Source organism: Colius striatus, chromosome W, assembly GCF_028858725.1.
Source record: "Colius striatus isolate bColStr4 chromosome W, bColStr4.1.hap1, whole genome shotgun sequence".
Lineage (NCBI taxonomy): Eukaryota > Metazoa > Chordata > Aves > Coliiformes > Coliidae > Colius > Colius striatus.
The window spans coordinates 5906651-5920731 of NC_084789.1; the positions used below are offsets into that span (position 1 = coordinate 5906651).

The window sequence follows — 14081 nt, forward strand, 5'->3', positions numbered from 1 at the left end:
TAGGCAGAAGAAAGCATCCTTTAAATCAAGTACAGTAAACCAGGCCAATTTGGGTTTCAGTTTTGTCAGCAAAGTATATGGGTTGGCCACCACAGCGTATAAATCCTCAGTTATTTTTTTTATGACTCTAAGGTCCTGAACTATTCTGCAATTCCCATCCGGATTCTTTACTGGTAATATGGGAGTGTTGTATTCAGATTCACATTCTACTAGTAATCCATATCCCAAAAATCGTTCTATGATTGGGCAGATTCCTTTCCTATCCTCTAACCTCAAGGGATATTGTCTCACTCTTACCGGTTTGGCTCCTGGTTTAATTTTAACTGTTATGGGTAAGGCAGTTTTTGCTTTGCCAGGCATTTCAGTGGCCCATACCCCAGGGAATACTTGATCCTCCACTTCCTTTGGCACTCTCATCTCTTCAGAGGGAGTTATCCAGGCTAAACTTAAAAGTTCAATTAACTGGTAACCTCCCACTTTAATTTCTACTCCGTCTTTCCCAAATTTTATTTCTGCTTCCAACTTTTCTAATAAGTCTCGCCCCAATAGTGGCTTGGGCGAGTTTGGCATATAAAAAAACTTATGGATCCCCAATTGTTTTCCCAATTTAAACTTTAAGGGTCGGAGAAAATATGCCTTTTCACTTTGGCCTCCCTTTACTGTTACAAAGTCATTATCTACAGGCGTGAAAGCTTGATTCAATACCGAAAATGTAGCACCAGTATCCACTAAAAATTCAACTCCATTATGCCTCTGATTCTACCTTTCCCTAGCTTCCACATAAACCGTTTTTCCTAGGGATTATAAAGTGTTTAGCTGAACTGAATAGAACAACAAACCTTATGATAGTCTGTTCCCGCAATCCGCAGAGTCCTGACTCCCCCTGTCTACAGAGGAACACGGCACCCCTCCCTTTTCAGAGTGATTGGACCGACCTGCCTAGTTCTATTCACGTGGCACTTGAAAGTACCTGGTGGTGCGACGGGCTTGCGCACTCAGCTGGCAACCGGAAGGTCAGCGGCTCGAGTCCTCCCATGCCTGTGCACTCCTCTGGAATCTAAAGTCTTAGATTTCTACCAAACTCCAGCACTGTGCCATACACCAAACTACTCACAAAATACAGAACAAATTTCCAACATACAACAATGACCTCTTGATTCTGTTCGTCTCTGACTGCTTCCCTCTCGGGAGAACGGAAATGCGGATCAAAACTCCGCAGTCGTGCTGCAAATTTCAGGCTACCATACACTCACACACAAGCACTCCACAACACAAGTTAAGCTTAAAAAGAGCTCTTAATGATGTCAAAATATGCACGGTACTTGTATGGAAGTTTTACAGCAAATATATATGCTGATGGCTACCACACACAGTGCTCCTGCTATCCCAGCGAGGGGCCCCCAAGTTACCATACCAGCGAATTCACTAATTCCCCAGGGGCGAGCAGTATCACTCCCTCACCAGGTGCAAGGGGTGCTTATACCCCCCTTACGACTTACAGGGTCTTGGTGAAATCCACTACTCCTCGTCACAGCGTGAGGCGTCCCATACACCGTTTACTGACTCGTCCCCTGTACCCCTGCAGGCTTCCCAATTTACATACCTGGTCCACTGGCCAGTCCATCTCTTCTCCTGCAGCAATCAGATGGGCATGGGAGACTCTCTGGAGAAACAGTCTGGTGACGCGCCTAGAATGTCCCACACCCCACCTGGTGAAGCAGCCAGACAGAGAGGATCTCCTGACTGGCTCGCCAATTGACATGTGCAACAAACTCTATAACATGGTTAAGGGTTTTAAAGCAGGTATGTATTGTGCCGGCAGGTGCAAGGGAGATAATTCTGCCCAGCTCGCACACCTTATTGTCTAACAGAAGGTCACTTATAGGGTACAGGTAGGGGTATGCATAAGCGCCTATTACATATTCATGACCTATCCCTGCTTCATATTGTAATAAGTCCTCTTCGAGCTTACACTTGTACAGTGTCTCTGGTAGATTTCCATGCCACTGAGCAGGATGCAAACAATTCTGTTTTCCACATTCCAAGTCCTTATCTGCAGCTGTCTGCTCACCAGCTTCTTAGTTATCAGCATTCAGGGTCTTCAAGGCCTTTACTAACTAGCGGTTCGAATTCCAGCGAGCTGAGATTTCTTATCATGATGTTAGTTTACAGTGAATTGCGTCTTTCTAATTTTCTCAGCCCTTTCCCTTCTGTATGTCTGCTTTTGCTCATCAATTCTCTACCATTAACAACCACACAGGCTGGTCCCATCCAAATACCTGTTTCTGGATCCCGGTATTTCACCATCATTCTTGGCACAGGCACATCAGCTTTTGCCTTGTGGTGTAAAATTACTGGTAGCTCTTCATTGTCACCTACTAAAGTTAAATTATTTGAAACAAATAAAACCTTTGACAGCCTTTCTTGACAGTCTGTTATATTCTTGTGTTTTTCCAAATATTGCTTTAATGTTTGATGAGCTTGTCCCGTTGAGGAGTGAGGAATACCTGTCTAATGTTGCACACCCCACATTTTTAGAAAATGTCTCACCTTTGTGCCTGTATATGCTGGTTCATTATCAGTCTTGATGTTTTGTGGGACCCCCATAACTGTGAAACAAGCAGTAATGTGTTTACAAACATGTTTTCCTGTTTCACCAGCCAATGCAGTTGCCCATATTATTTTTGAATATGTATCTATGCTAACATGTATATATTTGAGCTTTCCAAAAGCAGGTACATGAGTGACATCCATCTGCCATATCTCTAATGCTTTAAGTCCTCTAGGATTAACTCCCAGCCCTATACCCGGGCCATGATGACTGCAAAGTGGGCAGGCTCTGACAGTGCTTACAGCTTCTGCGTGTGTTAGCTTAAATTGCTTTCTTAAGGATTTAGCATTATGATGAAACATTTCATGAGCACTACGAGCCTGTTGGAAAATATTGTTAGGAGGCATAATATGCACAGGGTTTACTAATCTGTCTGCCTCATCATTGCCTTTTCCCAATCCTTCTGGAATCTGATGACTGCGAATGTGTGTCACACAGTACTCATGCTGTCTTCCTGTTACAGCTGTCCTAAGCTGTATAAACAAATCCAATAGTCGGGGTTTCTGAATTTCCCTTAATAATACATCTTCAATGTGGCGAACCACACCTACAACATAAAGAGAGTCAGATACTGTGGAGAAAAAATGAGGGAGCATGGACATGGATCCTGGGGTATAATGTTAGGCCTGATGGGGCAAGGCAGTCTGAGTTCTAGTTATAAGGATTTGATGCACAATCAAGACCAGAGTCAGAGCCATGGTTAAAGCAGTTGCTGTCATGTAGTCAGTATAGACAGCAGGCCGCTTTCTGCTCCTTCAAGGTCGGACTGTTTTCGGCTAAAAGTGGAAAACAACTTTGGGGAAAAACAAGATGGGAAAATGTGAGGGAGCTTGCTTATCGCAGAAACCACAAGTAGGATGAACAAGAAAATGTAATCTATTAGCTGCTGTTGCTGAGCTAGCTTTGAAGCTGCTGTGTATATAAGTTAGAGCCTGCTTTCAATAAAGTTGATGATTTCTGCTATCACTCACATTGAGTAGGACTGATTTCTTCCCACCCAGCTGAGAATCGGACCCTGGGTTGATCGCCGCATGAAGTAGGCTTAGAGCTGGTTTTTCAGGCTTCGAGCCTGGTTTTTCAGACTTCGAGTCTGGTTTCAGGCTTAGAGCCTGGTTTTCAGACTTCGAGTCTGGTTTTTAGGCCAAGAGCTGAAAACTTCGCGGCAAGATACCACATTCAAAGGCACATCATGCCACTGCTGAAAAGCCCAACATACAGCTACTAGTTCTAAGGTCTGTAGTGAATCATCTTGTGTTCCTTAAATTATGTGATGATTCCAATCATCCCTTTGTATGCACTTTATCAGCATAGCCTAATAGAGCTTCTTGTAATGCCACTGAATGTCTGTAACACCGCTCCAGGTGTTCTGTCGTTATCGGAATTCCAATGTCACTGGGTTCTGTTCCTGCAATATCGATGATTCTTTGCCGAACTTTACGAATCAATACTGGTAGTGCTTCCATTTGGGTCTGTATACTAGTTTTCGGTCTCACAGTAGGGAACATCCACTCCAGAATTATAATGTTCTCTTGCTTTTAGTGTTTGTCAATGGCAGGGGAAGATCCCTTTCCTGTACTGTTTTCCCCTTTTTCAAGGGGAGCTTTGCACTCATTAGCTTACTATAATTGTAATGCATTTGATGTAAAATTGCTATTATCTCGCCCCACGTTGGGCACCAAAACCACAGCAAAAGGATACATGGAGTGATTACAGAGAAGTAGAGAAAGTGGCACGTCAGCCAGTCGCCTGGAGTGAGGAAGGTACAACGACAGACTGCGAGGCATCAGTTCCACACAAAAGTGACAAAAGAAGGGCAATATCAGCATTAGTAATACCCACAATATTGCGAACCCACTGCAAGTTTTCCAGTAATGTTTGTACATCAGTGAGGGTGGATAAATTGATATCCAGCTTGATTTTCTGAGGTTGTATAAGTGAATCAGTAATTTTCCAGCCCAAATAATGCCACAGAGATGTACGTTGTACCTTCTCAGGGGCAACTGTCAGTCCCTTTTCCTTGAGCTTTATAGTTACATCTTTATCTGAAAATTGTGTTTGTTTACAAAACAGAATATCATCCATGTAATGATAAATGATAACATCAGGTCAAAGAGATCGGATGGGTGCCAGAGCCCATGCCACATATAATTGACACAGGGTAGGAGAATATTTCATTCCTTGGGGTAACACTACCCATTCAAAATGCTGATTAGGTTCTGTCTTATTGGTAGAAGGTAAAGTAAAAGCAAAATGCTGACAATCCTCTTTAGCCAATGGAATAGTAAAAAAACCCAATCATTTAAATCAATTAACAAAATGTGCCAATTTCGTGGTAACATAGCAGGGGAAGGGAGACCTGGCTGTAGGGGTCCCATGGCCTGCATCTGATCATTGATTTTTCGCAGATCATGTAAAAGATGCCATTTTCCTGATTTTTTCGGAATCACAAAAATAAGTGTATTCCACAGGCTGAGGGACATATATGCCCATTAGCCAGCTGTTCGACTACCAATGCTTTGGCATATTGCAGCTTCTCTTCTGTTAACGGCCACTGCTCTACCCAAACAGATTCATTAGAGAGCCAAGTTGATAGTATGGGCGGCTGCTCGGCAGTGGCCAATACTAAAAATGTTGTCTATCTGTGGTAATGATAGCTCCCATCTGATCAAGTACATCATGGCCAAGTAACATTTGTAAATTTCCAGGCAATGTCATAACATACACAAACACAGAAACAACAGGCTCATTTTCTAGTTTGATAACCACTGGCAACACATTCATCTTGGTATGTGACCCCCCTCCTACCCCTACTATCCCTGAGACAAGAGTGCGTAGAGGCCATTCTGTGGGCCAGTGGGTGTAATTGATTATAGTCACGTCTGCGCCAGTGTCCAGCATTGCAATTAGATGTAAAGTCTTTTGATTCTGAGTCACAGTAACAGCAATAGTGGGTCTCTGCGCTAAAGACCTGGTGAAACAAACCGCTGGTCCAGTGGACCCAAAACCTCCAATTCTGTGTTCTTGGGAAAGACAGGGCTGTTCATTTTTTATAGCCACAATCTGTCCAGTTCTGCTTACTGCAGGAACTGTAAGAGGTGGATTCAGTGTATAAGCCATGATGTGGATTTCCCCAACAAAGTCCAAATCAATAACCCCTGGGATTACAATTAATCCCTTTAGACCAGCAGATGATCGCCCCAACAGCAAGCCTCCAATTTTATGCTGCTGAGTTAATGGTCAGTGCCGAAACCCGGGAAACTCGGTTGCCTTTGACCAGGGTGAGCTGCCTCCGAATCAACAGAACCGCGGTAAGGAAAAGGGGAAATAAAGGGGGGCAGAACTACTAGGAAGGTGTAAAATATAAGAAAGTAGAAATTTATCTCAGTAAAATAAAAACAAAAATCCCTTTTTTGTCTTAGATTTTCCGTTGACCAAGTCTGAGACTAAGTCTGGATCCAGCCGCACCTAAGCCCTTTCTATAAGGTGTCTTAGAAAGCAAGGGGGTCCAAACTGAACCTCGTGACTCAACGGTAGGGCTCCCTCATATTCAGCATTTACAATTTAAAATATGGGACATGTACATAGTACGGAAAGACAGCTGTTTGTAGCTATGGTTAAGACGTTGTTAAAAAGTCGAAATATATCTATAACCACCAAGCAAGTGGGTGGATTTTTAGAATTTATAGACACTGTGTGTCCTTGGTTTCCGAATAAAGGCACTATTAACTTGGAAACCTGGAATAAGGTTGGTGAAAACGTTAAAAGCTATTATGCTGCTAATGGCCCTGATAAGATCCCTATAGATGCTTTTCCTTTATGGACTTTAATTAAAGAATGTTTACAAGGTGATACTGAATATGATAAATGGCAACGACAAACACGTCCTCGATCTCGTTCAGCGGATTCAGGTTTAAAACCTTCTGCTCTTACTAATCCCAATTCACAACCCTCTGCTCCACCTGAATATCCATCAATAATCAATAATGAACAAAAAGATATTCAGGAATCTAATTTTAAAAATCCCTTTCTTATGTACTCAAATACGGGAGGTAAAAAATGCCGACCGTTAAAACAAAGCAAGAGCGCCTTGAGACCTATAGAATTATCTGAAGAATTATCCTCCGATGAGGAAGCTGAATTAGAAAAAGAAGCTGCTCAGTATCATAATGAAGATGATCAAGTGTTTGTTAATACGCCTTTTAAATTGAAGAAACAGCAAACACTTTTAAAAAAGGAACCTGTTGTTTTACCAGCAATAGAAGCTGGTAGACGTCCGCCCCCTCCTGACATATACCATCAAATATCACCTCACTCACCCTTACAGTTATCATTGCTACAAGCTAAACAACAAGGTGAAGATGTGAGTGGGTTTTCAAAAATATTGCATGCTTATCCTATAACATATGCTCCTCACCCTACTCAAGCCAATGTTAGAATTGCTACATATACATCCATTACATTTAAGAATCTTAAAGAATTGAAAACAGCTGCTGCTCAATATGGTGCAACTGCACCATATACTATTGCTATTTTAGAGAACATTGCAGCTGAAGTTCTTCCCCCATGGGACTGGAAAGGCTTAGCTAAAGCTACCTTAACGGGAGGAGAATATTTGTTATGGCTTACAGATTTTATGGATTCCTGTTATGATTATTCTCAAAAACCACACTTTCGCCAACAAGGAATTACTCATGAAATGTTAGCTGGCACAGGACCACATGTTGATCTGGCACAACAATTAACTTACCCTGCTGCGACATATGATGCCATTCGAGAAATTGGTTTGAAAGCCTGGAAAGGGCTACCTAGACATGGAACGTCTAGGGAAGAATTAACTAAAGTCCGACAGGGACCAGACGAACCTTATCATGATTTTGTATCTCGTTTGTTACAAACTTCATCTAGGCTCATACAAGACACCGATTCAGCTATGATTTTAGTTAAGGAATTAGCTTTTGAAAATGCTAATAATATCTGTCAATCCATATTAAGACCTTGGAAAAATAAATCAACATTAAATGACTATATCAGATTATGTTCTGATGTTAGCTCTGGATATATTCAAGGCATAGTCACTGCCGCAGCACAACAGGGCAAACCTGTTGAGCAAGTTTTAGCTGCAATGCAATTTAAGAAAAACAGAAGGGTTGCAGGCCCTCCTGGTAGCTGTTTTCATTGCGGACAAATGGGGCATCAAGTACGTCAATGTCCTAATAAAAAGATTCCAAGTAATAATGGAAAAAATCCAGGTTTATGCCCAAAATGCAAAAAGGGTAATCATTGGGCTAATGAATGCCGATCTAAATATGATAAGAACGGCAATTCCTTACAGTCGGGAAACTTCTCAATGGGCTTGCCCCGGGCCCACCCAAACAAACAGGGGATGTATCCTGTGCAGGTGCAAACCTCAGAGCACCAGCTAAACAATCCATTTCACAACTCCACCGAGGTACCAGTCATAGTGCCGGACTGGACCTGTGTTCCTCCTCCCACTTCGTATTAACACCTGAAATGGGGGCACAAGCTATCCCAACAGGGATATATGGCCCATTACCTGCGGGAACATGCGGTTTGGTATTGGGACGAAGTAGTCTGAGCATGAAAGGATTGCGAGTTATACCAGGACTAATTGATTGTGATTATGAAGGAGAGTTAAAAGTTATGTTACAATCTGAAATTTCTGTCTTTAATCTACCTGCAGGAACAAAGATTGCACAGTTGCTTTTAATTCCTTATGTTTCATCTATAGGAAAAGCTGATTCCCACATTCGGGGAACAGGCGGTTTTGGATCTACTGATGTTTATCTTTTACAGCCCATCAATCATCAGAGACCTGAACTTCAGTTAACAATTGATGGTAAAAATTTTACAGGACTCTTGGACACCGGAGCAGATGTATCGGTAATGACTTTAAAACAATGGCCAAAAGAATGGCCTTTACAGCATGCTTCAGCTGATCTAAAAGGAATTGGAGTTGCAAATTTGCCTCTTCAAAGCTGTAAGTTGTTAAGTTGGACAGACAAAGAGGGACACTCTGGTTCCATTCAACCATATGTACTAGAAAGCTTGCCTCTTAACCTCTGGGGCCGAGATATCTTGACACAAATGGGTGCATACCTTTATACGCCTAGCAGTTAATCTGATAAATTTATCAGTAACTATGTATGCAGATAAAATCTGTTGGAAATCAGATCATCCTGTTTGGGTTGATCAATGGCCTCTAACTAAAGAAAAATTGCAAGCTGCTCGTCAATTAGTAGTGGAACAATTACAATTAGGTCATATAGAACCTTCCACATCACCATGGAACTCACCTATTTTTGTTATAAAAAAGAAATCGGGGAAATGGCGACTTCTCCAAGACTTGAGAGAAGTCAATAAAACAATGTGTACCATGGGAGCGTTACAACCTGGTCTACCCAGTCCTATTGCCATTCTTCAAAATTTTGAAAAAATAATTATTGACTTAAAAGATTGTTTTTACACTATCCCCTTACATCCAGATGACAAATGTCGATTTGCTTTTAGCGTACCATCCATAAATTTTAGTGAACCTATGGAACGCTACCAATGGAAAGTATTGCCTCAAGGAATGGCTAATAGTCCTACTCTTTGTCAAAAATTTGTTCATGAAAGTATAAAAGCGACTAGACAACAATTTCCTGATGTTCTTTGTATCCATTATATGGATGATATCCTTTTAGCAGCCTCATCTATCGATAAGTTGCAACATGCTTATGCTCATATTGAACAGATGTTAACTAAACATGGTTTGAAAATAGCACAAGAAAAGGTACAAAAATCATATCCTTTTCAATATTTGGGGTTTCAACTATATCCTAAATCTTTTATGCCACAAAAAATTGCCATACGAACAAATTCTTTAAAAACCTTGAATGATTTTCAAAAACTTTTGGGAGACATTAATTGGCTCAGATCTTTTCTTAAGTTAACAACAGCCGATTTGCATCCTCTTTTTAAAATACTTGAGGGAAACCCTGATCCTACCTCTCCTCGCAAGTTAACAGAAGAGGGAAAACAAGCTCTTCGATTGGTTGAAAAGGCCATAGAAAATGCTCAATTACAATATGCAGACATAACAAAGTCTTTCTTTTTATATATCTTGCCTACAGTAATGACTCCTACAGGAGTCTTGTATCAAGACGGTGTTCTGTGTTGGATACATGGATCTCACTCTGCAAAAGGAGTTCTTGTTTCATATCCTCAAAAGATAGCAGAACGAATTAAACAAGGACGAAAGTTATGTATTACTCATCTTGGGAGAGAACCGGCAGTAATTGGAATTCCATACACACCTGCTCAAATTACTTGGCTGATGGCCACTGTAGACGATTTTGCTGTAGCCTTAGCTGCTTTTCCTGGAGAAATAACACAAAAGTTCCCTTCTGATAAAATTCTTAGTTTTGCTACCTATCATTCTTTAGCTTTTCCTAGGGTCGTTAAAGGAGCCCCTATAACAGGAGCATTGACTGTTTTTACAGATGGATCATCTAATGGACAAGCAGTTTTGTATACTCCTACAGACCAATTTGTTTGGAAATTAGAGAATGTTTCTGCACAAATGACTGAATTATATGCAATTTATCAAGCACTGTTGAAATTTTCTGAGCCTTTGAATATCTATTCTGACAGTCGTTACATTGTCACTTCATTACAATTTTTAGAAACAGTTCCTGTCATAGCTTCTAAAGTTTCTTTTATACAACGATATTTTGGTCTGATTCAATCTCTCTTAATAATAAGAGATGCACCTCTTTTTGTAGGACACATTCGTAGTCACTCTAAATTACCTGGACCTTTGAGTCACGGCAACAATCAGGCTGATTTGTTAACTCGTTTTACTGTTGCTACTGTTGCAGAAGCCCAGCGTTTGCACTCTCTGCATCACTTACCTGCAGCTACTCTACAACGTATGTGCCATATCTCTCGAGAACAAGCTAGAGAAATTGTTCGAACATGTTCTTCATGTGTTTCTTTTTTACCAATTCCTCATTATGGAGTTAATCCTCGAGGTCTTTTACCTAATGATCTCTGGCAGATGGATGTTACTCATTATCCTTCTTTTGGCCGCCTCTCTTATATCCATGTAACCCTTGATACCTTTTCTCATTTTGCAGTAGCCACTCCTTTGTCTGGAGAATCAACCGCACAAGTAATTTCACATTTGTTACACTGTTTTTCAGTCTTAGGTATACCAAAGACTATCAAGACAGATAATGGCCCAGCATATACTAGTGCTAAATTTTCAAAATTTTGTGCTCATTTTTCTATAACACATAAAACAGGGATTCCTTATAATCCACAGGGTCAAGGCATGATTGAACGCTTTAACCTTACTCTGAAGACACAATTAAAGAAATTAAAAACGGGGACATGGGGGATTAAGGACACTCCTTTGTCTTTGTTAAATCATGCTCTTTTTGTTTTAAACTTTTTTACTCTCGATGCAGCTGGCCTTTCGGCTGCTGATCGTCATTGGCAATCCCCAGCTCAGCAGAAACCTGCAGTATTATGGAAAGATCCTATTGATGGATCCACGAGAGGCCCTGACCCGGTTCTATTATGGGGTAGAGGGTATGTTTGTATTTTCCCAACAGATGAGCCTGTACCTCGGTGGATTCCGGAACGCTGTGTTCGACATGCCAAAAACGAAAATAGGCAAGCTCCGAAAGAGGTTTCAACGCCTGATGCTGATACCACAACAACCTCAACCACAACAACATGATTTTAACTATTGGTCATCATTACAGATCTTTGCCTACTGGCTTAGCATAATATGGATGTTACACAAGGGAGTTTCTGCGACACAATATTGGGCATTTGTTACATTTCCTCCTTTACTTCATCCTGTAACATGGGATGAACCGATTGATATTCCGGTGTATACAAATGACACTAGTTTTTTAGGACCAGAAGATTTGTCTCATCTTGTTAGGTTCTCTGTACCATACAATTATTCTGGTTTGTTTGATTCTACTACTCAACCAATTTGTTTTAGTAAAAATACTACTAATGGATGTATTATGGTTACCCAATTAGCCCGGAATGATTTCCAAAACTATAACGGAATACATTGGTCTGCTCAAATGTTGTATCCAAATTTTAGTGTGACATATTTAGCACATTTCCCTGCTAACATTCCTCTTTGTAATCGAAGGAGAATAAGCACATCTCTTCCAGATTGGAAATTATGTCATGCATGCAATCTTACTTGTAATAACGTTACAAATTTGTGTGACTGGCGTCCATCACAACGACTTACTGGACTATATCAAGGTATATGGACAATGAATAATATTACTCTATTTACCCAAATATGGAAAGCTGTAGGAGCAATGGATAAAGCTGTTTTTCGAGCAGCAAATATCACCTGGCAACCTTCTTTATCTGGTATAACAATGCATCAAATTACCAACAATACTGAGATTTGGTTTCAAGCATGTGTACCAGAACCTTATGTATTTTTGAGTGGATCTACACTAATTATAAATACAACGGATCACTCTGTAAATTGTACAAATTGTGTTTTATCTAATTGTGTTAACTCTTCTATTTTGAATTTTGTTATGTTGAAACAACCACCATATGTGTTTTTACCCGTCAATTTAACACATGATTGGTATGCTGATGAAGGCTCTGAAGTGCTAACTATTGTAACTCAAGCACTTATGCGTCAAAAACGAATTGTAGGTATGATAATAGCAGGAGTTCTCGCGATAATAACTGCCATATCAGTTACTACCATGGCTGCCATATCTTTAACTACTAGCATTCAAACTGCGCAATATATAAACAACATTTCTGAAACTATGATTGATACTTTGAAAGAACAAGCATTATGGGATGATAAGATTGAGAGAAAATTAAATGCGTTATATGACACAGTTAATCTTATGGGTCAAGAAATTCAAGCTTTAGCCATCAAAGAATCACTGTCGTGTCATGCGGCATATAAAGCCATCTGTGTGACACCAGTTCATTGGAATCAATCCTGTTATGATTGGCCTAAGATACAAAAACATTTATCAGGGATATGGAATAATGCCAATTCTTCAATTAACTTAAAACAATTGCATGGAGAAATTCTCTCTTTACAAAATATAGAAAGATTGCAGTTGCCTCTCGCCCAACGTGCTCATGATTTTGTTAGTGTTTTAAAAGCTTCTTTTCCATCCTTATCTTCATTTTATAAAGGAATCTATTGCCTTATAGGAGCAACTTTATGCATAATTGTCCTAGTTATAGTATTACCTTGCATATTTCGTTTAATGTATGATATGATAAAACAAACGAGTATAAAAACTAAAAAATTACAATTAATGGCTACACAACACGTTCCCGCTACAATACATACTGAATAAAAAGAAAAAAGGGTGAAATGATGAGACCAATCTGCCTGAAAGGGTAGAATGGCCCTCGAAAGGATTTGCCTGGTAAGGGTTAATCCTTTCTAAGGAAGCCTGCCTGAAAGGGTTGGCTCCTTAAACAAAGCCCCTAACTTAAGCAAAAACATCCTGTATACACAACAATGATAAGGACACCAGATGTCTTGTAGCCACGGAACATATATCACAAAAATGTAGTAAACAGTACCATAAATTTTGTAGATAACATTTGATTGATTTGTAGCATATAGAAAATATACGTACTCATATTGTTTGTTAACCTATACTGATGACCTTTGCGATATGTACTGACTATAAAAAGAGCATAAGAAGAAGCAATAAACTGTCACTTGCCCTAAGAGCAGTGGTCCGCCTGTCCTTCATCGTCCTGGAAAGAGCTGGTCTCTGACAATGGTCCTTTAGCCTGAGTAGGGATTTTTGCAACAGAAGTGTTTGTCAGTGTTACTTCTACTATTGTTTCCAGGTCCACCCCTAGACTCCCTCTTGTTGCTGGGGGGTTGCAATCCAGGAACCCTCTGATTGTATGGCAGCTACTGTTGTCTTTGCGTGACTGCTTGCGCTCTGCTGTCCGTTTCCCAATTTACAACATGTGGAGACGACGTGTATCACTCTGACAACGATCACACCATACCATGGTTTGGCATTGGTTTTTCATATGCCCAGTCTGCCCACACCGAAAACAGACTAATTTCTCGATATTACTCCCTTTTCTCTTTTGTCCTGTCTTAGGTCGTGTATTTAAAGCAGCTGCAAGGACTTACGTTTGTGTCTCTACAGCGCTTTTCATGGCTTCAGCAACATATACAACTTGATTGTTCTGTTTGTGCCACACGGGCTAACATCTCATCTACTGTTGCACCCTGGGGCAAAGTTGTCAACAAATGTCTCGTAGAGGGATTGACATTTTCAAAGACTAATAAACGCAACATTCTTTCAGATTCATCACTACTTATATCAATCTGAGCTCGGAGTGCCTCTACAAGCCAATCAATAAAATGGGAGAATTATTCACTTAAGCCTTGTTTAACACTAGTAAAAGCTGT

The 14081-nt window shown here is 40.4% G+C and overlaps 1 protein-coding gene across 1 annotated transcript; it reads left to right on the forward strand.

The window, feature by feature from the left end:
• The first annotated feature begins 6608 nt into the window (after positions 1 to 6608).
• Positions 6609 to 9040, forward strand: LOC133628510 (endogenous retrovirus group K member 5 Gag polyprotein-like). Its single transcript, XM_062016767.1, has one exon. It carries the CDS (start codon positions 6642 to 6644, stop codon positions 8112 to 8114), a length of 1473 nt encoding a protein of 490 aa, XP_061872751.1. The 5' UTR covers positions 6609 to 6641; the 3' UTR covers positions 8115 to 9040.
• The last annotated feature ends 5041 nt before the right edge of the window (positions 9041 to 14081 follow it).

Bases quoted from the DNA above. Each gene is read 5' to 3' on its own strand.
- LOC133628510 (XM_062016767.1), top strand. From the start codon at position 6,642: ATGTACTCAAATACGGGAGGTAAAAAATGCCGACCGTTAAAACAAAGC.